General features: G+C 40.0%; 1 protein-coding gene across 3 annotated transcripts; it reads right to left on the bottom strand.

Moving 5' to 3' along the window:
- Positions 1 to 5,557: 5,557 nt before the first annotated feature.
- On the bottom strand, positions 5,558 to 26,090 carry kmt5c.S (lysine (K)-specific methyltransferase 5C S homeolog). Of its 3 annotated transcripts, XM_018228240.2 has the most exons (10): positions 25,931 to 26,090; positions 22,022 to 22,161; positions 19,880 to 20,045; positions 17,131 to 17,240; positions 14,816 to 14,979; positions 13,858 to 13,877; positions 12,150 to 12,286; positions 11,081 to 11,244; positions 7,471 to 7,978; positions 5,558 to 7,398 (listed from the first exon to the last, which is right to left on the bottom strand). In XM_018228240.2, the coding sequence occupies exons 2-10, from the start codon at positions 22,129 to 22,131 to the stop codon at positions 6,366 to 6,368; spliced, it is 2,412 nt and encodes an 803-aa protein (XP_018083729.1). In that variant the 5' UTR covers positions 22,132 to 22,161; positions 25,931 to 26,090; the 3' UTR covers positions 5,558 to 6,365. The 3 variants fall into 3 exon arrangements, with proteins under 3 accessions (XP_018083729.1, XP_018083727.1, XP_018083728.1); XM_018228238.2 differs by having other exon boundaries at positions 5,558 to 7,978; XM_018228239.2 differs by having other exon boundaries at positions 5,558 to 7,978; positions 25,920 to 26,087.
- Between the last annotated feature and the right edge of the window lie 563 nt (positions 26,091 to 26,653).

The raw sequence follows: 26,653 nt of genomic DNA, 5'->3' as shown, positions 1-26,653 counted from the left end.
CACCAGGAAACTTCAAAAGACGCTGGCACAAGCCTGGACCCACGGAGTCTTCTTAACCCTTTTACAATCTGACTCCGGCTTTATTACTTCGTGGGTCCAGGCTTGTGCCAGCGTCTTTTGAAGTTTTCTTGTCTAATGATAACCATGAAAAAGCTCCAAATAATGACACAGAATGTGCCAGCGTCAAAACCACGTAATTTCGCCGCGAGTTCACGTCTGCCAAATTTATTCTCCATTAATATTGAGAACCAGAAAGTCTCTTCTCTCCCCTGGTCCTGTACCTCTGGCAAAGGAATTTTTAAACCAGGGAGGGAGAAGAAGGTAGAGAGATTCTATGTATATTGTTGTAGAGCCAGGAGAGCACAGAAGGCGGCACACGGCAAGTCCTGACCTCAACTTCCGTTTCCCACTTCCAACTCTGAAACTCCTCTCTCCTCAATGGGCACGGCCAGAGTAAGTCAGGTAGCCCATCCCTACACCATTGCACCGGGCATGTGCCTTCTGCCTACCTCTAGCCCTGACCCGTTGCAGAAGAGGCAGGGGATTCAAGTTATGCCCCCGTATGTAAGCATGACAACAAATCATCAAACAAATTTACATTCAATTTGCATATGCAATCATTTTCAAGTTCAATGCCCTGTATGGTCTACTGTGGAAATAATTGTATCTACCTATCATAGCAGAGAGCAAGGAGTCTCAGATCCAGTCTGCGTTCTATAGCCCTTAAAGTACTATGTTATTTTCTTAAAGGGTTTGCTCACCTTTTTTCAGTTCAGTTGTTTTCAGATTGTTCCCCAGAAATAAAGACTATTTTCAATTACTTTCCATTATTTATTTTTACCGGTTTTCCAAAATCTAAGTTTAAAGTTGAATGTTGGTGTCTCTCGTGTTTGAGTCAGCTCAGTAATTCAGGTTCAGACTCTGAACCAGGGGTGTCCAAACTTTTTTACAACGAGGGCCAGATTTGGTGAAGTGAAAATGTGTGGGGGCCGACCATTCTAATTGTTCCATTATCTGGGAGCACAAAAGAAAGGGAGGCCCCAAAATGGACAGGGCAACTCTAATGTACAATAGTTTGTTTCAGCTTATACTTGAGGGGATAATAAATAATTATTTACCACACAAATCAGCCCTGACAAGCTTCCTGCATCTGCACCAGAACGATTACATAACACTGTGCCTAACCATAATGCTCATACAGGCCTGGACTGGCAATCTGTGTACAGGCTACTTGCCTGGGACTGGCAAACTTCCCCCTTTTTCTCCTCCACCCCTCTGTAGCTCACTCTGACAGCCAGAGAGAGAAGTTGTGGAGGAGTGTGTTGTGTGAGTGCAGAAGAACAGAAGTCTCCTGCACAGACTGACTCTGACTGAGTTTTACCTCGTAGTCATGGTGAATGGCAGCACACTGCAGCAGGCAGCCTCTCTCAGTCTCCTGAGACGTCCACACGCTGTCTCCCCAGTCCCCACCCAGTTTCCAGAGGGCAGGCTTACAGTCTGACTCCAGCCAGCCAGCCAGCCAGAGTGAAGCCGTGGGGAGGGGGGCGTGCCTGGGCAGCACAGCTCTAGTGACGTCCACACTCTCACACACCCAGTCTCCTCACAGGCCAGCCAGCGAATCGGGGGGCGGGGCATGCCGGCACAGCAGCAGCAGCAGCAGTCTCTCTCCTCTCCAGGGACTGTAATCAGAGGGAATGAGGTGCCTGCCGTGCTGGACGTGGTGACGTTTACAGCGCTGCGCCGCCTCCCAGTTAGTTAGTTGGTCTGCGGTCGCTGGGAGATTAGGTCTTGGCTTGCTCCCTGTATCTTTTAGGAATTTGATGCGGGCCAATTTAAAATGGATCGCGGGCCGCAGTTGGCCCGCGGGCCGTAGTTTGGACACCCCTGCTCTGAACTGTTACAATTTTGCAACATTGAGTTGATCCATTTCTCAGCAGCATCTCAGGAGTATTAGTAACTATTGTATCAACTCTAACAGCCGCTTGTAATGAAACCCAGGGATTCTGCTCAGCAGGGACAAAGATAAGAAATGTATCAACTAATGTATCAATTTAGAACAGTTTAGAGGGTCGGCGACCCCCCCCTTCCCAGACCTGCTTTGGAAGGTGAAAAATGACACTTTACACTTCAATATTAGAAAAACAGTCACACAAAAAAAATAGAAATTGGAAAACTTTATTTCAGGGGAACTCTCTGAAAACAACTAGGTGTTTGAAGGTGAACCACTCCGTTAATATTAGGCAATCATTGTGTATATTGCAAAGTAAAGAGGGATTCCTATAGGAATCAAGTCTCCTGTAAGAGGTATCCAAATGTGCCAAGAGGTCATTAACTCTAAATACCTACATAGCTGCATAACAACCCCAAATAGCTACAAGAATGCCTACTGGGTTTTACTTTTTAGTAGTTTACAATTCATTCTCTGTTAAATTTAGGTTTATGGAGCCAACATGACTCTTAAATTGGCCAAACATGCAGAAATAATTGCCCTTGGCAATGCAGGAAACATATCACATTTATCTAAAATAGAGTTGCTGTACCACTTCCCAGCAACTCGTTTTTGTCGCGGCAACATTTTTTTCACGGCAGATTTTTCCATCCATGCCTGCCGAAAAAATTCTCTCATCACTATTAGCCATTCTAATGTTCTGGTACAGGTATGGGATCCATTATCCGGAAACCAGTTATCCTAAAAGCTCAGAATTAAGGAATGGCCATCTCCCATAGACTCCATTTTATCCAAATAAACCATATTTATAAAAGTTATTAACCCTTTTCTGTGTAATAATAAAACAGTAGCTTGTACTTGATCCCAACTAAGATATAATTAATCCTTATTGGAAGAAAAACCAGACTATTGGGTTTATCTAATGTTTACATGATTTTTTACTAGACTTTAGGTATGAAGATCCAAATTACAGAAAGATCTGTTAGCCGGAATACCCCTGGTCCCCGAGCATTCTGGATACCAGGTCTCATACCTGTACTGGAGAATACTGTGATGGAGCAGATTCAGGAAATCAAGCTGAAATACATTTTGAATAGTCCAAAGCTTTTCCGGCCTCTTTTGAAGATACTCTTTTTCTTGAGGGTTGGAGCTCTTTTGAAGACACTTGTGAAAGAAAGGAGTCAGGCTAGAAATCCACAGTCAGGTAGAACTTGCATTTCTGAAAAGAATTACTTCCTCACAAAGGAACGCCTGTATACGTGAAACAATCCACTCCTCAAACAGTTTAACAAGAAAATCCATTTTATTTACTGTAAAATGTTTTATTAAATATTGTACTGAAATAGGAAAGATTTTTTAAAAAAACAACACACTAACGAACTGCTTAGTTACCTTTCTCCTTGAAAATGGCTTACTGAGTACAGCATCCCATGATTCAGTCTGTCCTAACTACCCACTATGTAATTCAGCTCTCAAAAAACCTAAAGGCTCTAACACATCATCAGCTGGCGCTAAAGACCAACAATACTCAGGAATAACTGGGGAGCAAATGTTTTGTACCCAAAAATCCACTCAACCTCTCCCCCCATCATGGGCTCCGGCAGGGGGAAGACCCAGTCTAATAGATACTTAAAGGGGAACTATCCCAAAAATGAAAATGTAATATAAGCTTCCTCATACTGAAGCAAGACATTTTCTAAATACAATTAAAAATGTTGCATTGTTTTTTAAATCAAGTTTATATTCATTATCAGCATCTGTTTCTCTTCATTCTCTCTTCATGTAGCAGTTGGGTGTCAGATAATCATTGACAGTTAGATCCAATATATCTTATAGGGGGGCTCCTTTCCTAGCAGCTCAATTACAGCTCACTCAAATAACGGATTCCAGGAAAAAAAAAATGTAACAAAATAACTGCCCTTTGCGCAAATTCTGCATGTAGAAAGACATGATATCTGGTGATTTTAATACAGTGAGCTCTAATACATCTTCTAGGCAAAAGGAGCCCCCCTATAAGATATATTGATCTAACTGTCAATAAATATCTGACAACTCCTGAATGAAGAAACTCCTGAATGAAGAAAAACAGATGCTGAGAGAGGAATAACAAAGATAAACTTGATTATTTTAGAAACAGCAATACCAATTTTTATTAATTGCATTTAGAAAGTTTCTAATTTCAGTATGTTGAAGCTTATATTAAATTTTCATTTTCGAGATAGTTCCCTTTTAAATACATACAAGTGTATTATAGCAGGTAGATTCTCCTTTTCGGAATTGTATGTTTAGTTGTTCTGAGCTAGGAGAACAAGTAAAAACTCGGACATCCCATATTATGCGCCCTAAAGTTATCATATAGTGGGTCAGTTATTCGCTATACCATCTTTTTTGTTTTCTTACCATATAATGATGTGATAAAATAAAGTCCAGCAAACATCTAGGGACTGGGAATGCTTGTGGGTATCAAGATTTGGCCTACGGGCAGACAGCCCTGCAATAAACTGTCATACATCAGGTTTAGGTAAAGGATATGGGGTTTAAATGTTATACTTTGGGCCAAACATACAAGTAGTAAAGATGGTTTTATAAGAAGAGGACCCTTAGTAAGCTCTTTGGGCCACCTGCTTTCAATTATTTCTGCTAATTCAAGAAATAAAGGAGCTTATTTAACACAGAGGGAAGGGGGGTAGCATTGTAGAGAACGACTGGCATCTCAAAACATTATTTTAGAGCACCATCTGATGGCATTAAGAGTCCGTGTCCTCTCCATTGGAACGACAATTACCCACCAGAGTTCAAAATCTGACAAGCTTAAAGAAACAGTAACACCAAAAAATGAAAGTGCATTAAAGTAATTAAAATATAATGTAGTGTTGCCCCACAATGGAACAACTAGTGTGTTTGCGTCACACACACTACTATAGTTTATATAAACATGCTGCTGTATAGCCATGGGGGCAGCCATTCAAGCACAGGATACACAGTAGATAACAGATAAGTACTACTATAGTTGATATAAACAAGCTGCTGTGTAGCCATGGAGGCAGCCATTCAAGGCTCAGGTTACATAGCAGATAACACATACACACTGTAGAATACCATTGTATCCTATTACAGCGTTTATCTGCTGTGTATCCTGTACCTTTTCTCCTTTTTCAGCTTAAATGACTGACCCCGTGGCTACACAGCAGTTTGTTTATATAAACTATAGTAGTACTTATCTGTTATCTACTGGGAATCCTGTGCTTGAATGGCTGCCCCCATGGCTACACAGCAGTTTGTTTATATAAACTCTATCATAGGCTTTGTAAAGCAAACGCACAACTCTTACTAATACAGAGCAACAGTATATTATATATTAATTACTTTAAAATAGTTTTCATCTTTGGTGTTACTGTTCCTTTAAGGCTTTACTTCACATTGCAAGTCACTTTACATTTTCCAAGTTCGTCCTTTTTCACACATTATGTTCTGCTTTGCACAAAGAGAGATGATTGATCATTAATAATATCAATGTTTCAAGTGTCCGTCACATCCCAAAGGATATGCTTATTCACATAGCACCATTAAACATTTGGGGGTTGGGGAGCGGAGAAGGAAAAAAAATTCCAAAGCACAGGGCTGTATTACAAGAGAAGAAAAAAAAACAAAAAACTAAACACCTCTAGGACAACACAAGAGGTTTCTTTGAGGACATGTACAGAAGGATTTGTAGACTAAGGCAAAGTGGTGCATTAAACTTTAAAGGAGAAGGAAAGGCTAAAGGTAAGTAAGCTTTATCAGAAAGGTCTATATAAATACACCAGTAAACCCTCAAAGTAATGTCGCTCTGAGTCCTCTGTCAAAAGAAACACCACATTTCTTTCTTTCTATTGTGTACACATGGGCTTCTGAATCAGACTTCCTGTTTTCAGCTTAAACCTCCAGGGCTAGGGCTTGAGCATGCTCAGTTTGCTTCTCTCTCCCCGCCCCCTCGTCCCATTCCTGCTGTGATCTGAGCCCAGAGCTATGAGTGAGCAGGGAGAGACTCAGGCAGGAAGTGATGTCAAAACAAGCTAATATGGCAGCTGTATCCTAAACAAACAAAGAGCTTCTAGAGCTCTTTACTCAGGTATGGTAAAGCATTCTACAGAATAAATATAGCATTATAGCTTGCACTATCGAGGCTAATCTATTGGCAATAAACTGCTTTGGTGGCTTTCCTTCTCCTTTAAAATAAGCCAATGCAGCTGAGTTACTATGCTAGAAGTCATATGAAACACAAAGAGGGGGAATGAACAGTAGCACCCAATCAAAATATTGAAGAAAAAAGGGCAGGTGGGTGAGACAAAGCAGCTTTCTATCTAAGGCCTAGCCATCACCCTTCCCAACTGCTCACAAACATTTACTTATTTGGTTAAAGAACTCCTTGGTCTTCTTAATTGGTTTCTTCACTCGACGTGGATGCCATGTCTAGAGCAATAGACCCAAGGCTGACCACCAGCCGCAGTCTTTTGGAGGGGGTGAATGGGTTAAACGCCACATTTTTCTTTGCGCCTACCGTCGACGGCTTTGATGCCGGGGGGTTGTGTAATTTAACGGCTTCCTCTGTTAAAACCTTGCTGTGGGCTAGTCCAGTAAATGACGACCTCTTTAAATTGTTGTTGATTCCCAACTGGACGTATGGCTTTAGCAACAGTTTAGGGTCAGAGTGCATTGTGTGAGTGAGGTGCTTGGCTACAGCCTTAGTGGGCGGATCGAGTTTACTATAAACAATCTGACCTGTCAATTTAACATGTCCGTTCAGTTTTACACATTGTACCCCTGGCTTAACAGAACTGCGTCTCCTTTTAAATAGGGTGATCTTGTTGTCTGAAGTCTCTCTAAATGTTACCGATCTGGATCTTAAAGAGGAAACTTTACGATCTGGTGACCCGTTTAAGGCTTCGCTTATTGGCGTCTTTGCAGTTGGGCTTACTACGGTGTTATTCTGTGCTTCGGTATTGAAATTAGCCGGAAGGTGGTCGTCTGAACGAATAGGGAGTTGAGAATGAATATGATTAAGGTTTGGTTTCCTATTTGTTGCCGATGAACTTTTATCAGGCCGAGGCTTTTCAGATTCTAAAGCGACGTCTTTTCTTAGTACGACTTTATTCTGTGCTTTGGCATTCAAATTAGCCAGAAGGTGGTCGTCTGAACGAAGAGGTTGATGAGAATGAATATGATTAGGATTCAGTTTCCTATTTGCTGCCGATGAACTTTTATCAGGCTGAGACTTTTCGGATTGTAAATCGACATGTTTCCTCAGATCGACTTTAATATAACGTGTTATCCCAAACTGTTTAAGTGCATGAAGATGCGACACTGACATTTTACTGCCATCATAAGGATACACGGTGTCTTTAACAATAGGCTCAAGAGGAGGACATTCCATGTTTAAGTTGTTGGAAATGGGTTCATCGTTGTTGGGGCCTGAAAGTCCATCTTCTGAACCGCTTTCAAGAACAGAAGATGGACTTTCAGGCCCCAACAATGATCCGGGGATTTCGGGCTCATAGAAAGAGTCTTCATCTCCGTTGTGACTCGGCAGAGGGGAGAAAGACACGTGTTCACACACTTCGGCTGTTGTGATTGGCTCCATGTTGATGCTTCCTGCTTCAGGCAAAGAGCGATCTTTGGCATTGCACTCTATATTAGCTGTCTGAATGGTGGGAGGGCAGATTAGTCTAAATTTTAGCTTTTCAGGACTGAGGTCTTCCCGGAGAATGGACACCAAAGGTACCTTTCCTAGTTTACAGCATTTCCCCTCATGCTGGCTTTTAGAGCGGGAAGCCATGTTACATCTTTTGCAGTTATGCAAAATGATACGCACGTCCCTTAAAACAGTACCCCGGGGCAGTGCAATCTTCACAGGCTTGAAGGAAATGTGCTTAGCTAGGCTAGATGAATAAAAATGAGAGGAAGCAAGAGTCCGTAGTCTTCGATAGAAAACTCTCTTTCTTCGGGATGGTGGAATCCTTCTCAGTCTGAGCGCTAGTCTAACTTTTGAACCTAGGACAAAAGCAAATAGACATAACAAATGGTTAACTCTTTTATAGACTGACGCAAAGGGGCAGGATACCACTATACACACAGTAAATACATTTACTCTGCCTCGATTTGTAATTTAAAGGGGTTGTTCAGCTTTGAATTAAGTTTTATTATGATGTAGAGTGATATTTTGAGACAATTTGCAAATGACTCATTTTTCATGGTTTTTGAGACATTTAGCTTTTTATTCAGCAATCTGGTTGCTAGGGTCCTAATTACCCTAGCAACCATGCACTGATTTGAATAAGAGACTGGAATATGAATAGGACAGGTCTGTATAGAAAAAGGAGTTTTAAAATAAGTAGCAATAACAATATATTTGTAGCACTACAGAGCATTTGATTTTTAGATGGGGTCAGTGATCCCCATTTGAAAGTGGCAAAGAGTTAGAATAATAAGGCAAATAAACCATAAACTATATATAAAAAAAAATAATGAAGACCAATTAAAAAGTTGCTTAGAATTGGCCATTCTATAACATACTAAAAGTTAACTTAAAGGAGAACTAACCCCTAAAAATGAATAGGGCTAAAAATGGCATGTTTTATATACTGAACTTATTGCACCAGCCTAAAGTTTCAGCTTGTCAATAGCAGCAATGATCCAGGACTTCAAACTTGTCACAGGGGGTCACCATCTTGGAAAGTGTCTGTGACACTCACATGCTCAGTGGGCTCTGAGCAGCTGTTGAGAAGCTAAGCTTAGGGCTCGTCACTAATTATCCAGCAGAAAATGAGGTTGGTCTGTAATATAAGCTGAGGTTAAAGGTTTGCTGATTATTAAATTCTGATGCTAATTGCACTGGTTTCTGTGCTGCCATGTAGTAATTATCTGTAATAATTACTAATCAGCCTTATATTGTGACATTTCTATTCTATGTGTACTGTATATTTTGAGTGGGTCCCTAAGCTCAGTAAGTGACAGCAGCACAGAGCATGTGCAGCAAATCAGCAGAAAAGAAGATGGGGAGCTAATGGGGCATCTTTGGAGACACAGATCTTTACTGCTAAAGGGCTGTGGTTGCCTCGGGCTGGTACAGAAGCCCAAAACATAATGTACAACATTTCTAGCTACTTCTTTAGTTTAACTTTCCTTGTCCTTTAAAGTTGAACCACCCCTTTAAGAGAGGAGGTGGAACTCATTATGCAGAGAGCTTTTTATCAACCTTCTCCTCCCACAGTTGCCTGTAAGAAGCCAGTAGTTAGAGAAAGCGGCTTAATACTAATAATTTCTTAATTACAGCCATAGGCAAAAGGTTTGTTCAGCTCAGACTCCTGCTGATTGCCCTCAAATCGACCAAGGAGCTATCCAGTCCTTTGAAAATAAACACTAAATGGACAAAACTCAAATAAAGGTTTTATCTAAGAGTTACAAATGAAAATATACATATATTATGTAAACCAATTTCAAATGAGATCCCACTTTACATGATGTAACAATGCCTTGATGTCCACAGAGGGAATGTGGCAGTTGCATGTTGAATGAAAAAGTGATATTCTTAATTATTGAGGAGGACAATGAAGTGTTAACAGCCAGAGACTATATCACCAAGCTGGTCAAATGTGATCTAAGCAAAGAATAGGGAAAAAGAAAACCATCCCAAAAATAAAAAGAAGAAAACTTTGGCACCTAAAAGCTGCCAAACGTTTTTTTCGTATGAAAAGCCTGTTTGGGTAAAATGACCAATTCCCTTGAAGTCATGATGACAATAAAGAGCTACAAAACTGGTAAGCATGGAATTGTTCAGTATAAAAATAAAGCTGGATAAATAGATAAAGACAGGCTGTGCAAAATAAAAAAATGTTTCCAATATACCGTAGTTAGCCAAAAATGTCATCTATAAAAGCTGGAGTGACTGGATGTGTAACATAATAGCCAGAACACTACTTCCTGCTTTTCAGCTCTCTTGGTTTCCTCTGATTGGTTACCAGGTAGTAACCAGAGACTTGAGGGAGGCCCCTTTCGAAATAACTGTTGCTTTTGAATCTGAGCTGAATGCTGAGGATCAATTGCAAACTCACTGAACAGTTATGTCCCATGTGGCCCCCCTTAAAGTCACTGACTAACTCAGAGTTGAAAAGCAGGAAGTAGTGTTCTGGCTATTATGTTAGACATCCAGTCACTCCAGCCTTTATACATCACATTTTTGGCTAACGATATTAGAAACATTTTTTTTTTATTTTGCACAGCCTATCTATGTAACCAGTTTTTATTTTTACCCTGAACCGTTCCTAACACCAAAGTGTTGCCATTGATTTACCAATCATGAACCATAAGTAGAAAGTAAGACACGACGAGTTCCACACTGCGGGCCCTCAGCCGGACAAATCAGGAGACGTCTAATGCTTCATCAATTGTGGCTTTATTTTGGCAAACATTGTGACATACAGTGGCAATCACTCGTGCGTCATAACGTTTATTGGAAATAGGAAACAGGGCTGGAAAAGCTCATGATGTGCCTGTTAGGTCACTTACATTCAGTGCATCACAAAATACTGCACCTTGGCATATGAGAGGAACCTCTTTAAAGGATAAGTAAACCTTCCAAATAAGTGAATGTAAAGGAGAGTGCTATTCTTAGCACTTTTGTAATTTACGTTCATTGTTTATTTTCTTTTTATTACAAGTTATTAAGGGATACATGTACTGTTAATATGAATGAATTGTTGCAACAGCACCACCTGCTGGTCAGTTTCTGACCACCAAGTAGTCAAGGAAGTTGCCAGGAGAAAGAAAGAGGCTGCTCTGATGCTCTTCTGGTTTGGAAAAGATTTGAGAAGGTTTCTAATTTTTTTCCTAATCCGAACAACATCAGATCAGCCTCTTCCTTTCTCCTGACAACTTCCTTGACTACTTGGTGGTCAGAAACTGACCAGCAGGTGGCGCTGTTGTAACAAAATTCATTCATATTAACAGTACATGTATCCCTTAATAACTTGGAATAAAAAGAAAATAAATAATGAATGTAAATAACAAAAATGCTTAGAATAGCTCCCTCATCAGTTGTACATTCACTTATTTTAAACATTTACTTATCCTTTAAGCAAAAATTAGTTTACTCACCCTGTGGACGCTTCTTTTTCTTTGTAGTTACTTGATGGGATTGTTTGCAGGCACTCTCGCGGAGTCTCTTCAAACGACCATCTGTCTCACGGAGCTGGTATTTTTCTAATGAGGTAGATACTGTCTGCTCTGTTTTTTGCTGCTTAAAAGCACCCTCCCCTTTTCTAAAGATAAAAAAAAAAAACCCTATTCTTCTTAGAGACAAGTACAATAGGAAACTGGACTTTATAGAACAGAAAGCAGGAAAAAATTACTAAAACAGGAAAGATGATGAAAACAGAGAATGACAAAAAATTCTTAAGGAAGTATTAAAGGACATGTAAAGTCTTAAAACAAAATCCAATTTTTACTTTCTTTTCTGTATGCAGTGAAATTCTCCCTTCATTTACTGTTGTGGGTAGGAATTGTCAAACACTCCCTAACTGCTCTGCAGGGAAACAATCATACCTATGAACAGCAGGGGGAGCCCCCGCCTTACTTCCCAGCCATGCAGAACTAAAGCAGTTTTGTTTCTTTCCCTGTAGAGCAGTCAGCGACTGTGTAGAGATTTGTATTGGATTTTATTTTTGCCTTTACATCCCCTTTACTGTCCCAGCTGCAGGGACAAAGATCATGGAGCCAGATTTAAACAGATAAACTGGGATTCTATTTGGAGGATTATTTTGCTGCAGCCACTTTTTCTGCAGAGTTGGAGAAAGTTTGTATTAAACAATACAAAAACTATAAAGTCCACATTAGATTACATGACAACAGTCTTGCGGTATCGGCTTCGGGCAGATATTATTTGACTTGTGCTGTTTTGATAATTTACCCTAAGCAGCCCAGACCCCACTGAGCATGTGAACAGTCTTGGTCTTGTAAAGATGTTTAGCAAAATTACGAGATGGTGACCCTTGTGGCCAATTTTGAAAGCATTAATTATTCGGATGCAGCGCAATGGAAATCCAGAGATTTCAAGATAGGGGGAAACTAAAGCAGCAGCCCCAGGCTGTCCTGGGAGAAGAAAAATTCAGATTCTTACATTTAACATGTTGGCATAAAGAACGTTCCACATTTACAAAATTCTCACCTTTCACAAGTGCAACATTCACACTGTTCATTTTTCTCTCCAAAAAAGCTATCTCCGTAGAAGCATGTGATCTCTTCACCGGATTTGATTTCCCTGAGAACCTTTACGCACGCGGCGTTTCCATCTGTTGGTACAAACTGAAGAAAGGGAGGAGCTAATTTACTATAAGCATTAATGTGACACAGGTACATATTTAAGTGGTTGCCCAGAATCAGCCACAGAAAGGTAAGAATATAATCAATAATACAAAAAAACAGGGAGCATAAATCAGTAGACTGAAGGGTAGTTAAAGGGATTGTCCACCTTTGCGTTAACTTTTAGTATGATGTAGACAGTGATATTCTGAGACAATTTTCCATTTGTTTTAATTTTTTATTATTTGTGTTTTTTTAGTTATTTAGCAGCTCTCCAGTTTGCAATTTCAGCAATCTGGTTGCTAGGGTGCAAATTCCCCTAGCAACCATGCATTGATTTGAATAAGAGACTGGAATATGAATAGGAGAGGTTCTAAATAGAAAGAGGAGTAATAAAAAGTACCAATAACAATAAATGTGTTGCTTTACAGAGCATTTGCTTTTAGAAGGGTTCAGTGACCACCATTTGAAAGCTGGAAAGAGTCAGAACAAAAAGGCAAATAATTAAAAAACTATAAATGAGGACCAATTGAAAGGTAGCTTAGAAAAAGCCATTCTATAACATACTAACAGAGTTAACTTAGAGGAGAACCACCACTGCTCTGATGCTCTTCTGCTTAGGAAAGATTTCTATTTTTATTCCTTAGCAGAAGAACATCAGAGCAGCCTTTCTTTCTTTCTTCTGACAACTTCCTTGACTAATTGGTGGTCAGAAACTGAACAGCAGGTGGCGCTGTTGTAACACAATTAATTCATACTAACAGTACATGAATCCCTTAATATCTTGAAATAAAAAGAAAATAAATATTGAATGTAAATTACAAAAGTTCTAAGAATAGCCCCCTCCTCAATTTTACATTCACTTATTTACTTATCCTTTAAGCAGGCCATTTGCTGTCCTAGACATAACTGAAAACCCAGCTTGAAGGTCAGTCTTAGTAGGATTTGGAGCAAATATGTATTTGTTTTCCTGGAGGAAACAATGACTGGGGACACCAAAATGTTCCTATATTTGTGCCCATTTAATTAGCTAATGATGTGCATAGCGAGATGCTTAATCTTCATATAGTTTGAGGCTTAATTACCAGGTTATCCTTGATGAAGACTAAGTGTGTGCGTTTACATCCAGGCATGACACAGTTAATGGGTACAGTAAACAAAAAGGCAGTTGTTTGGGATCACAAGCTGCACAGCAGTCCTATGTCATGATACTAATAAAACAAGGGCATTACTGTGAGTCTGATGATGAAGCACAGAACCAGCATCCTTTTGACTTAATTGGATTCAAGCTAATACACTGCTAATCTTCAGTGTCCTCATGCCCCAGAGAGGTTGTTTGTGTGGCCCCTAGAGGCTAATTTGGAATAATGACTTTTGTTTTACCAACTTAAAGGAACAGTTCAGTATAAAAATAAAAACTAGGTAAAAATGTATAAAGACTGGAGTGACTGGATGTGTAACATAATAGACAGAACACTACTTCCTGCTTTTCAGCTCTCTTGGTTTCCACTGATGAAAGATTATTAGTTTAACACACGAATATAGCAAAGGTACACAACGTGGAGAGGACCTACCTTGCAGTTTGGCCGACAGTCTTAACATGTATATGTAAGGCAGCATTCCAAAAGCAATATGGAGGGGGGAAAAAAGGCAACATTTAACAAAGGCCACAGATTCACAACACTGTACAACATATGTCTGAGAATGGTATTACCAAAAAATGTGTTATATAATAATAATAATTACATTTTGGCCATTTACAAATTCTTTCCTTACTAATCTTTCTTTTCTCAACCTACCTCCTCAATCTATTTCTTCAACCTACCTCCTCAATCTACCTCCTCAATCTATTTCCTCAAGCTTTTTCCTCAATCTATTCCCTCAACCTATTTTCTCAACCTACCTCCTCAATCTATTTCCTCAACCTACTTCCTCAATCTATTCCCTCAACCTACATCCTCAATCTATTCCCTCAACCTACCTCCTCAAGCTATTCCCTCAACCTAATTCCTCAAGCTATTCCCGCAACCTACTTCCTCAATCTATTTCTTCAACCTACTTCCTCAATCTATTCCCTCAACCTACTTCCTCAATCTATTCCCTCAACCTACTTCCTCAACCTACCTCCTCAAGCTACTTCCTCAATCTTTTCCCTCAACCTATTTTCTCAACCTATTTTCTCAACCTACCTCCTCAAGCTATTCCCTCAACCTACTTCCTCAATCTATTTCCTCAAGCTTTTTCCTCAATCTTTTCCCTCAACCTACCTCCTCAGGCTACTTCCTCAATCTATTCCCTCAACCTACCTCCTCAATCTATTGCTTTCCTGTTAGTATAGAGCAGAGCAACTCCATTTATAACCACCGGATGGCACTGTTCTCTCATCCCAAAAAAAAACATACCTTCACATAGAGAAGCAATAAGCGCTTCCATGATGTATCTGACATGCAACTATGTTCATTAAATGAAAACTATTTATACATAAAGTGGCAGAATGAACAGAAGAGACGTCAGATAGCCAGATGCACTTACCGTGGTTGATAAAGGCAGCAGGCCCTAACCAGAGCTGTGCACACTTTTTCCGAGTGGAGTACATGACGCTAAAATCATTATCTCCAAAGCGAAGGAGGGTCTCATCTGCTTTGCTTAGTTCAGCAATGCATCCCACCAGGAGTTCGATCTTTTCATTCTTTGACCTAAAACACAAACAGAAGCTTGCTAGAGAATAATAGGGACTGCAGGAGAAATAACAATAGACGCCTTGTTGTTATCTCAGTGTGATTTGTCTCTGCAGTTCCTCGTGAGTAGCACATGCAAGTGATTATCAGATAAAAATAAACGTGGTGATAGATTTAAGTGTTAATTGGGTGCTCTGCTCCAAGGAGATTCCCATTGATTATTGTGAAACATAATCCACTGCAGTTTCCTGTGTATTCCCCCAAGGTTTCTGAAGGCAAAGCCAAATTCCAAGCAAATCACAAGTACCATTAAGCTTGAAGAAGAAAATCTAAAGAAACTTTGAGCAAGGACCAGATTAGCAGTCACTCATACAACAACCTGTTTTAGCATCAATTTAAAGGGATTCTGTCATGATTTATTTCTAAATTACACTGCAAATAATTCACTCTACAATATAAAATTTCCTTCCTGAACCAGCAAGTGTATTTTTTTTAGTTGTAATATTGGTGTGTAGGTGCATCTCAGGTAATTTTGCCTGGTCATGTGCATTCAGAAAGAGCAAGCACTTTAGGATGGAACTGCTTTCTGGCAGCTGTAGTTTCTCCTACTCAATGTAACTGAATGTGTTGCAGTGGGACCTGGATTTTGCTATTGAGTGATGTTCTTAGATCTACCAGGCAGCTGTTATCTTGTGTTAGGGAGCTGCTATCTGGTTACCTTCCCATTGTTCTTTTTTTTGGCTGCTGGGAGGAAAGGGAGGGGGGTGATATCACTCCAACTTGCAGTACAGCAGTAAAGAGTGACTGAAGTTTATCAGAGCACAAGTCACATGACTAGGGGCACCTGGGAAACTGACCATATGTCTAGCCCCATGTCAGATTTCAAAATTAAATATAAAAAAAAAAATCTGTTTGCTCTTTTTAAAAAATGGATTTCAGTGCAGAATTCTGCTGGAGCAACACTATTAACTGATGTGTTTTGGGAATAAGTTTATATATAAAAGCATAAACATTTTTCAAACTTTCCCTACTCCCTTTAAGCTAGCACAGTCACCAACCCTTTGCTTACCTTATTCTAACCCTAAAAGCAGTAAACATTCATATGCCACCATCCACCACTTTAACATGCAAGGGAGGGGTTAAAAGACTACCAGTCTTAAGGTCTACTTAAAAAATAATTTATTAATTAAACACAATGGGTTGGTTTTGCCACCAACTACTGTTACTTTGTATTAACAGCCATCTGTCCTTAGCCTGCATCCTGCAAACCCCACAATTCCCTGCACACGTGATTTAAATAAGGAACAGAACATCGCAGTGCAATGCATTGTGGGTTATATAGTTCCTGCATGCTGTCTGTAAGCTGTGGAGAAGTTGTTACAATTTGTAACATCAGTGTTTAGTCCCTCCTTCCCTGTCAGGATTTCAAATGATGCAGAAACAGAAGAACTGTTAACCAGCTGGATTTCAGAATAGAAAATGGCATTTATTCATACTTTTCTGAACTGTGATTGGTATATTAGGGGTTTCTGGGTTATGTGGGCCTCTATCAAATTTTGGTTTGAAAGCCAGAGTTGCCCTTTACTATGGTTACAGCAGTGAACGAAGCTGCTCTGATGTTCTGAAAAAAAAAAAAGAAATCTTTCTCGAATCTTTCCTAAAGCAGAGGAACATCAGAGCAGCCTCTTTCTTTCTCCTGACAACTTCCTTGACTACTTGGTGGTCAGACTGGTCGGAAACTGAACAGCAGGTGGCGCTGCTGTAACAAAAGGCTTTCATATTAACAGTACATGTATCCTTTAATATCTTGGAATTAAAAAATATAAATAACGAACATAATTAAAAATGTGCTTAAAATAGCACTCATAAATTTTACATTCACTTGTTTTAAAGGTTTTTCTTATCATTTAATGCTAGATTTTGTGTTGCCAGTTTTACTGACAATATTGCCATATACAAATTTTGTCAATCAAAATAGGGGGTTGTGATAGGATGTATAATTCACAGGTCCTACAAAAATGTATTTTAATTCATATTCATTTCATTGGAGCAAAATCAAAGTTTATAGTTAAATGTGGTCACCCAGTGGTAGCACATAGTAACACAATTGTAGTATCTGTCACCCTGATTCTCAGCTTGAAAACAGCCAAAAGAACTCATAACTCTCACCATGATTTCGTGGAGACAACTTTTGCGCCGTTGGTTTCTAGAGAGTACCGACTACAGGAAAGAATCATGAACCCACTCTCTGGAAGAAACATCCGGAGATATCGGAATATCTGAAAAACATATGGGAAAGGCTAAATGATGGAAATAGCCACATTGTATAAGAATAAAAACTGGGTAAATAGATAGGCTGTGCAAAATAAAAATGTTTCTAATATAGTTAGCCAAAAATGTAATTTATAAAGACTGAAGTGACTGGATGTCTAACAGAACACTACTTCCTGCTTAGCAGCTCTCTTGGTTTCCACTGATTGATTGCAAACTCACTGCACAGTTATGTCCCATTTGGCCCCCTTCAAGTCACTGACTAACTCAGAGTTAGAGAGCTGAAAAGTAGTGCTCTGGCTATTATGTTAGACATCCAGTCACTCCAGCCTTTATACATTAAATTTTTGGCTAACTAACTATATTAGATACATGTTTTATTTTGCACAGGTTATCTATTTACCCGGTTTTTATTTTTACACTGAACGGTTCCTTAAAGGAATGTATTCAATGTTTATCTAATGCAGAGATATTGAAGCAACGGTGCATTTTAAGCAAACATTAAAATACAAGCACTTTTTTGTTACATGTAAATATAGCTACTGGTTAGTTTATAAACTCTTTTAAGTACCTGTAAACCCAGATGTGTGTATACAGTAGACACAAATCCTAAGCCAAATCTGAAAGTGGTAGCCATCATGTAAGCTAAGTGCTCTTTAACAGCAGGAGCGCAGTACAAAGGGGGATACGTAGTGTTTTAACCCTACAGCTGCTTTATAGTTCACCAGAAAACACAAATAAGCTTGCAGGCAGTGACTTCATCTTTAAAGGGATTCTGTCATGATTTTTATGGTGTCATTTTCATTTCTAAATGTTACTGTTTACACTGCAAATAATTCACTCTACAATATAAAATTTCATTTCTGAACCAGCAAGCGTATTTAGTTGTAATATTGGTGTGTAGGTGCATCTCAGGTCATTTTGCCTGGTCATGTGCTTTCGGAAAGAGCCAGCTGGATGGAACTGCTTTCTGGCAGGCTGCTGTTGCTCCTACTAAATGTAACCGCATGAGTCGCAGTGGGACCTGGATTTTGCTATTGAGTGCTGTTCTTAGACCTACTAGGGAGCTGTTATCTTGTGTTAGGGAGCTGCTATCTGGTTACCTGCTGGTGGGGAAAGCGAGGGGGTGATAGCACTCCAACTTGCAGTACAGCAGTAAAAAGTGATTGAAGTTTATCAGAGCACAGGTCACATGACTGGGCAGCTGGAAAACTGACAATATGTCTAGCCCCATGTCAGATTTCAAAATTAAATACACAAAAAATCTGTTTGCTCTTTTGAGAAATGTATTTCAGTGCAGAACTATTAACTGATGTGATATTTTTCCCATGACAGTATCCATTTAAAGCAAAGAAGTCAAGTGTTAGTAAAGATCTATCCTGCAAGTTTATTTCCAATGCATAGCATATCTTTGCCTGCCCCCCCCCAATCATATCATCAGGCTAGGAACAGAGTGTGCTGATCAGCAGAATGCCCTGAGCATAGTGAGCCTGTGTATAGTACTGACCTAGATCACAAAGATATGGAGCTCAGTGAATCGAATTTGGAGTCATTAATCTTCCTTGTCATAAGGCTCCCGAGCTGGCAATATAAGCCCCATGAATAAGGTATGATACTTAATCTATCAGTTCTAAGGCTTAAATGTTCTACTGTGCTGTGAATCAATGTACACAATCCACCAATTGCAAGATCATAACCAATTCTAACATACAGTATACAGAAACACACACACAGTGCTTCAAATTATATGTCACTCAGTATTCACAAGAGAGAAGACATGGGGGTATGTTTATCAAAGAGATCGCCACAGTCCACTAGAGTGAAATTCCGCCTCTGTCCATTCATTTCTGGGATTTTTAAAAGAGTATTTATCAATTAGAGAAAGTTCACCCTTTCATAAATATGCCTTTCAAAATCCCATAGAAATGAATGGAGAGAACACACAGGGGAACATGGGGGTTAGAATGGTAATGGAAAAGCATCCGGCAAATACTTTTATGGCAAAATTATTATTATTCAAAATTAGTATTCAATGATGTTGTTATGATGGATATAAAAAAAAAAAAAAATAAGATTATTTTCTGGTGTCAGTATCTCTTTAAGGCCTAGTCATTGTGACTCTAGGCTTGGCAAGCAAGGCGAAATGTTACCGTTATCCTGTATGTTTTTGGGCTTAAAGGGGTTGTTCACCTTTAAATTAGATTTTACTATGATGTAGAGAGTGATATTCTGAGACAATTTGCAATTGGTTTTCATTTTTTATTATTTGTGTTTTTTTAGTTATTTGGCTTTTTATTTAGCAGCTCTCTAGTTTGCAGTGTCTGCAATTTGGTTTCTAGGGTACAAATTAACCTAGCAACCATGCATTGATTTTTATAAAACACTGGAATATAAATAGGAGAAGGACTGAATAGAAAGATGAGTAATAAAAAGTATCAATAACCGTAAATTTGTAGCCTTACAGAACATTTGTTTTTAGATGGGGTCAGTGACCCCCATTTGAAAGCTGGAAAGAAACAGAAGAAAAAGGCAAATCATTTAAAATCTAATCTTGTGATCTTAGAGCGTGCCAGATAACCAAGTAAAACAAATGAACTGTGGGTTAAACAGAGATGAGAGGCGCCACAGAACAACGCAGGATACATACATGTGCCTTGAGAAGACTCTCTTGTTGTCGGGAACGGCTGTGGAAGTAATGACGAGCCCATTCTCCTGCTGTTAGTGACTGATACGCAGCTTCTGGGTCCTTTTTCTTATGGAATGTTTGCAGAGCCTCTCTCAGGTGATGCTGCCTTCTTATCGTGGGCATAGCGCTGCAGTGTAACAATATAAAATCACATACAAATACACTATGCCATGGTTTCATTTCCCTTACATGCTTTACATCAATAAATGGCTTGTTTTAACCTTGTTCTAAAGAGAAAGTGATTTTATTGCAGTTTTGAAATGTAATTGCAACTGAAAGCAGGATCTCTCTGGTGTGTATTTGTTAAAGGGATACTGTCATGGGAAACATGTTTTTTTTTTTTCAAAACTTTCAGCTTTTTACATTAGTATAAATACCCCCCGACCCCCAATATTTTTAAGATGCAATAGGAAGAATTACTGGTCATAGCAGCCATTAACATGCATGGAAAGCATGCCTAGATTGGTAAAGCCCCTAGAACAGAAAAGATGGCCGCTGATTCTTGTTTCGTTTGCTAGAATATGCACAGGAAATACTTCCCAGGCAGGAACACTTATTTCCCTGTGATACTTGTACATAAATGGCTTCCATCCTATTCATGTTAGACCAGTGATCCCCAGCTAGTGGCTCATGAACAACATGTCGACGGGCAAGCTCTCTGATGTTGCTCCCAGTGGCCTCAAAGCAGGTGCTTATTTTTGGATTTCTGACTGAGGCAAGTTTCGGTCGCATAAATACCAAGTGTACCGTTAAATAGACTGACCTGTAGTCTGCCAGTCCAAATAGGGGCTCACGGGTTATAAAGGTTGGGGACCTCTGTATTAGACTCATAGACCTGAACAACAACTCAAACAGTTCTGAGTTATATGATACCACTGAAAACTGAATTAACTTCATAAGCACAAACGCAGGAAACAAATCTTAGGGCACCTGTTTGGCAAAAATGTTTTCCTCAACCAAAGGTGCAGGCTAATAACAAAAAAAAAAATTGCCCACCCCGAGCAGCGAGCTCCCTGTGCGAGCAGCCATGTGCGCTAATTATGCACGTGCGCCAACATTGCTGCTCATACTATTAGCCCACACCTTTGGTTAGGGATAACATTTTTGACCAACAGATGCCCTTTAAGGGTGGTGGCACACAGGGAGTCAGCAAGTACTCCGGACACCGCTCGTGAAGATAAAATGTTGAAGTTTATTTCAATAAGTTAAAATCATCAGCATCCTGACACGTTTTGTATCACAGATACGTAATCATAGGTATGATTTGTATGATTATGTATCATGTCAGGATGCTGATGATTTTAAATTAACGTAACATTTTATCTTCACAAGCGGTGTCCGGGGTGCTTGCTGACTGTCTTTCTGCACTCGTCTAACTCGGTGAGTGCGACTCCTTCTTTTTGATCTGCAATTATTAAAGTCTGCAAACCCAGAAGTGCACCTGGGGTATATACAGCCAGGTCACCATAAATACAGGGTGAGCGTGAAAGATATAAATATATGTACACCCCTTAAGATAGAGACCTGCAGTCGGTGGGGTACCCGTGGGTTACCCACAAAAAAAACGGGCACCCTGTGGAATGAGGGGAGGATTTTCAGGTGCGGGTATACCCGCGGGTCTGATCTGAATTTCTTATTTTATGTAATATTGTCTATATTTTACTCCTTTTAAAGTTCTACCAAACTTGTTTCTATCCCTGCCCAATTTTGATGACGTCACTTCCAGTTTGCAGCACCATCACTTCCTGTTTGATGGTGGTTGGTGGGTTGTGAATAAGGTAGTTGCGTGTCCGGGTCGGGTAGCGGATCAAAGTGAATAAATATGCAGGTTGCAGTTCGGGTCGCGAGCTGCGGGTTGGGTCGCGGATTCAGGTCGGGTCCGGGTCTTACAAATTGGTTCCTCGCAGGACTCTACCTTAAGATGATGGTATTTTTTTCCACCACCCACGAATTGTAAAAGTACCTCAGCACTCAAAACAATTTATCCTTAGTACATTTGAGTTGAGCGATATTAAATTATTTTGTATATGTCATTCAATAGGACAACTAATTGTGGAAGGGCCTGTATCATGCAGTCTCCTTTCTCTTTCCTTAGAAACTCACCTGACATTCATTTTGTGAGTCCTAAACCCCAGGTAAGGGTCAAGCACCAAACTAGTCGCGAGGTCATCATTCTCACACAGTTCTCTTGCCGTCAACCGATTTGAACCCATAGTATGCGCAAGCTTTCGACCATGCTGTTCCTGCAAGTAAAAGGAGAAATAAATATACATAAACCTGGATCAGCCCATATGATGGGATTAAAAGAATCTTATCACATGTGGGTGTTAAACATTTGTCATAACAAGTAGGTGGCACATATTTCACCAGAAAAAAAAAAACTGTCACAATGGAAATCTTCTGCTTTATACGGAATTGCATTAGCGAAGCAGGTTGTGTCCTCTGAGAATATCTGCAGAAAATCTGGATATGCTGAATTGCTGGCAACAGCGCTAAATAAGAATCAACCCATTTTCAGCACATTATGACATTTTTTGTAGGGGGGGGGGGGGCAAAAAAAAGTGCATTGGAATATACTTTCAATCTCTGATAAAGTTATGGGATCTGTTATCCGGAAACTACTTATCCAGAAAGTTTAGTTTAATGTTTACATGATTTTCTAGTGGACTGAAGGTACGAAGATCTAAATTACAGAAAGTTCCAGGATCCGGAAAACCCCAGGTCCCGAGCATTCTGGATAACAGGTCCCATACCTGTACTAAATGCACACAAATACCATACACAAAAATGTAAATATCAAAGCATTTGCAGTTATATAAGCCATTACCTACATAATATCCAAGGAAACATATAAAACTATGACTTGCCATAGCTCATACAGATGACATGTAACTAACACGTGTCCTATAAAAGGGCTAATGATAAAATATAAGTATATGACCTTCCTAGCAAGAGGATTTGCAGGCCCTTTCAACCCTTTATTTACACTTTCCAGTGCAAGGAAAGGTAACAAGCAACCATTTACTTTAACTGCTCTTTAAAGGGGATCTCCACACAAACATAAATTGAGCTTTTTGAAAAGTAAACAATTTCAAGCAACTTTGAATTATACATCAATTAAAAAATAGCAGACTTTTCATGGTTTTTAATGGTTTGGACAGCAGTTCCCTAAGCCTAACCCCCTGCTCTTCTGCTGATCTGTCTGACTACTTTACTGAACTGGCTGACTACTATTACTTTGTATCAACAGCCATCTGTCCTCAGCCTGCATCTTATATTAGGGGTTTCTGTGTTATGTGTTCCTCTCAAATTTTGGTTTGGAAGCAGGAGTTCCCCTTCAACCGACAGTTAAAAAAAAAAGAAACCTTGTGTTATGTATAACATACCCAAACTATGGGGGTTGTGTATTAAATGGTCTTCAGTTTGCCACTTCCCCAGTAACCCATAGCAACCAATCGGCATTTACCGATTGGTTGCGAAGAGTTACTAGATTGAGTAAATTTGAGAATTTTTATTACACTACTGATCCTTTAACAGTGAAAGGGTTACAGACATTTTTCTCCTGTATATAAATGAACTTCCCAAGGACGCTGCCATTTATTGGACCTTCGTGTCGTACTACACAACCACTTTGGCCTAATAATTTGCAGTTAGATCAATGGTCTCAAATGACTCAAATGCAGAGAGGCCCATATAAGAATATATTGAGCCATTTCCCGTCTGGATTACATTTCTTACATGTTTTCTCATAAAATAACCGCTGTTATTCTCTTCAAACCCAGCAGCCTACACAATAAAACATCTGCTATAACAGCTTAATATTTGTCTGTTATTTACAAAAGCTGAATTAGAGGTTCCGACGCCTGAAAATAAAATGCAGCACGCTCTTATTGTCTTTAGTCACAGCTAATAATAAACAAAAGCAGAAATCCGTGCACACCGACTCCTTTCCAAGGCTCCTTCAGGATTCTCTGCACAAAGGCAAGCCGATTCTGAGGGTCATTTAATGCAAAACAAGAGCGTTGAATGGTTTGTGAAAATCGGAGTGTGCCCAACCGGGCCAAACCGATACCCGTGGGTCGGGCCGACTCCGCACTCTTCTTTGCGGGTGCAGGTTAAGGCTCTTCTGCTCTCCCTGCCCACCACCGTCAAGTGACGGCTTCCGACTTCTGGGTTCTTCTTTTATAGAAGCTGCACCTGCTCGCCCCGCCCATTTTGTGACATTGGCGGGGGTCTATAAGGAAGTCGGATGCGGGCTAAGGGAGGACGGGTTAGGATCGGGGAGATCCTACCAATTGCATTTTGGCCAAGGACTGACATCCTTGGTTGTAGCCAGACTGGGCAAAAAATATTTGACCCCCCCCCCCCCGTCCGGTTAGAGGAATCTATTCTACACTTTAAAGGGGTGTTTGACCTTTAAGTAAATGTTTAGTATGTAATAGAATGGCTAATTCTAAGCAAGTTTTCCATTGGTTTTCATTATTTATTTTTTATAGTTTTATAATACACAAAAGCTATGAATATCTTGTAAATTATATCCTTATAAACAGTGAGTTCTGATGTAATTTCTGTCACATTACTCAAATTTGAGTATTATAATAAATAAAGTACCCCTTGTTACAAAATGAGAATATTATAAGTTGCCTCCGAGTTCCATGATCTGTATAAAAACACTAGGCCTTCGGCCTCGTTGTCATATGGTCATGAAACTCCTCGGTAACTTATAATATGCTTATAAGAGGGGGTACTTTATTCACTATATAATTATTTGCCTTTTCTCTCTGGCTGTTTCCAGCTTTCAAATGGGCATCGCTGATCCCATCTAAAAACCAAATGCTCTGTAAGGCTACAAATGTATTGTTACTTTGTATTACTCATCTTTCTAGTAAACTCCTCTCCTATTTATATTCCAGTCTCTCATTCAAATCAAGGCAGGGTTACTAGGCTAATTTGGACCCTAGCAACCAGATTGTTTATAATGCAAATTGAAGAGCAGCTGAATAAAAAGCTATATAACTGAAAAACCTGAAATAACGAAAACTAATCGCAAATTGTTTCATAACATTACTCTCTACATCATACTAAAAGTTAACTCAACACACAAACAGCCCCTTTAAGGCACTGGATCGCTGATAACATGACCAGGGTCGCCAGGTCTAATTTTCAATACCAGCCAAAGTCAGCTACAAAACTAACCCACAACTAGCTAAGAGACTGCGGTACAGAGCCCAAAATCTGCTAACTCCCGACTTCTACACAGTTCAGTCCCATTGCCTGCTGGGTATTGTAGTCTTACATTAAACTTGGCAGTCTGCAAATTGTTAAACAAAAACTACCTTACCCAAAATGCATTGGGAGGCGCAGACTTGGCACATTAGGGCAAGAAAAAAAACTTGAGCTGGTTTTCAAAGTAAAAAGGCTCCAAAAAAAGTATCCCAAATCCGTACCTTGGCTAGTTTGTAGTTTCAAAACCTGCCCGGGCTTTAAATTAGTAGCCCAATTTGGCTGGAAACCAGCCAACCCTGAACATGACTGCCCTACGTGTTGGGAGGGCCCCTGTGACAATATATCCTAGTTAGGGCCACATTATCATCACTATGACAACTCCCCAGATGTTGTGGAACTACAGCTCGATAAGAACAACCCCAATGGGCCCCACAGGGAGACATATTTGGGGGTGGGACAGTCCAAACCTAGTAAACTAAGCACATTAGTGAGGTCCAACTAGTGACCCTTCAGGTGTTGATGAACTACAACTCCCAGCATCCCCCACTTCACCTGTAGCCGACTGACTGGAGCTCAGAGTTAAAGGAATAATACTAGCAGGACTGCTACATGAAGTGAAAGGGGTTCCACCTAATACCACAGGAAGCCGCCGTTTCCTTCGCCCTTAAATGCCCTGCCCTAATGCGCAGCCTCACTTTTCCCCACACACACAATCCCCATGACGCCACAAAACAAAAGCAGTGTGTCAGAAAATACATTCATTGGCAGCGCAAACCTATATCGTACCGCCCAACACTCCCACTGTTCATAACACAGCCCGCGGCCCCGGAACGCCGTTTAAATGTCGAACTCCTCCACTCCAGCAGGTCAGCTCTGCCCAGCGTTTCGTCTCAGTCTCGCGAGATGAGACGTGAGCGTATAAACGTGATGACGCAGTACAAATGCGAGAGTTGGGAGGGACGTTAGTGTGTATGAGAGGAGTTGTTTGGACACGTGATATCTGTGTTGGTTGTCATAGCAATACGCGCCAGCCTCAGAAAGTTCAAGTGGTTTTCTCTCCTCTAGAGTTTTTATTTGTCCCGACGACATAACAATAAACAGATATTTTTAGTAGTTGCCCGACAACTGTCAGAACATATTGCTGTTAATTTGACCAAAAATGAGGAGCTTTTATGCCAATTGACTAAAATCTCCAGGTTTTAGGCGCTTTATTCTCTTTAGGCATCAGTTTTATTTCAAACCCAGAAAAACCCCTCTTTTTTGCCAACATAAGAATTAAGTTGGAAGAACAAGTGAAATTGACTAAAAGTAATCATGTTTTCAGACGTGAGACATCCCAGTATTGTTTCACAATTTAGGGGCAGAATGCGTTGCCACCTTCTCTGGAAAAAAATACCGGCCTTCCTATATATTTATCTTTTTTCCCTATTAATAACAATGGGATCAACCATCATTTTTACCGGCCAGGCTGGTAAAATACTGGCCAGGTGGTAGGGTTGCCACCCGGCC

This window comes from Xenopus laevis, chromosome 7S (genome assembly GCF_017654675.1).
Source record: "Xenopus laevis strain J_2021 chromosome 7S, Xenopus_laevis_v10.1, whole genome shotgun sequence".
NCBI lineage: Eukaryota > Metazoa > Chordata > Amphibia > Anura > Pipidae > Xenopus > Xenopus laevis.
This window is presented reverse-complemented; position numbering and strand designations above follow the sequence as displayed.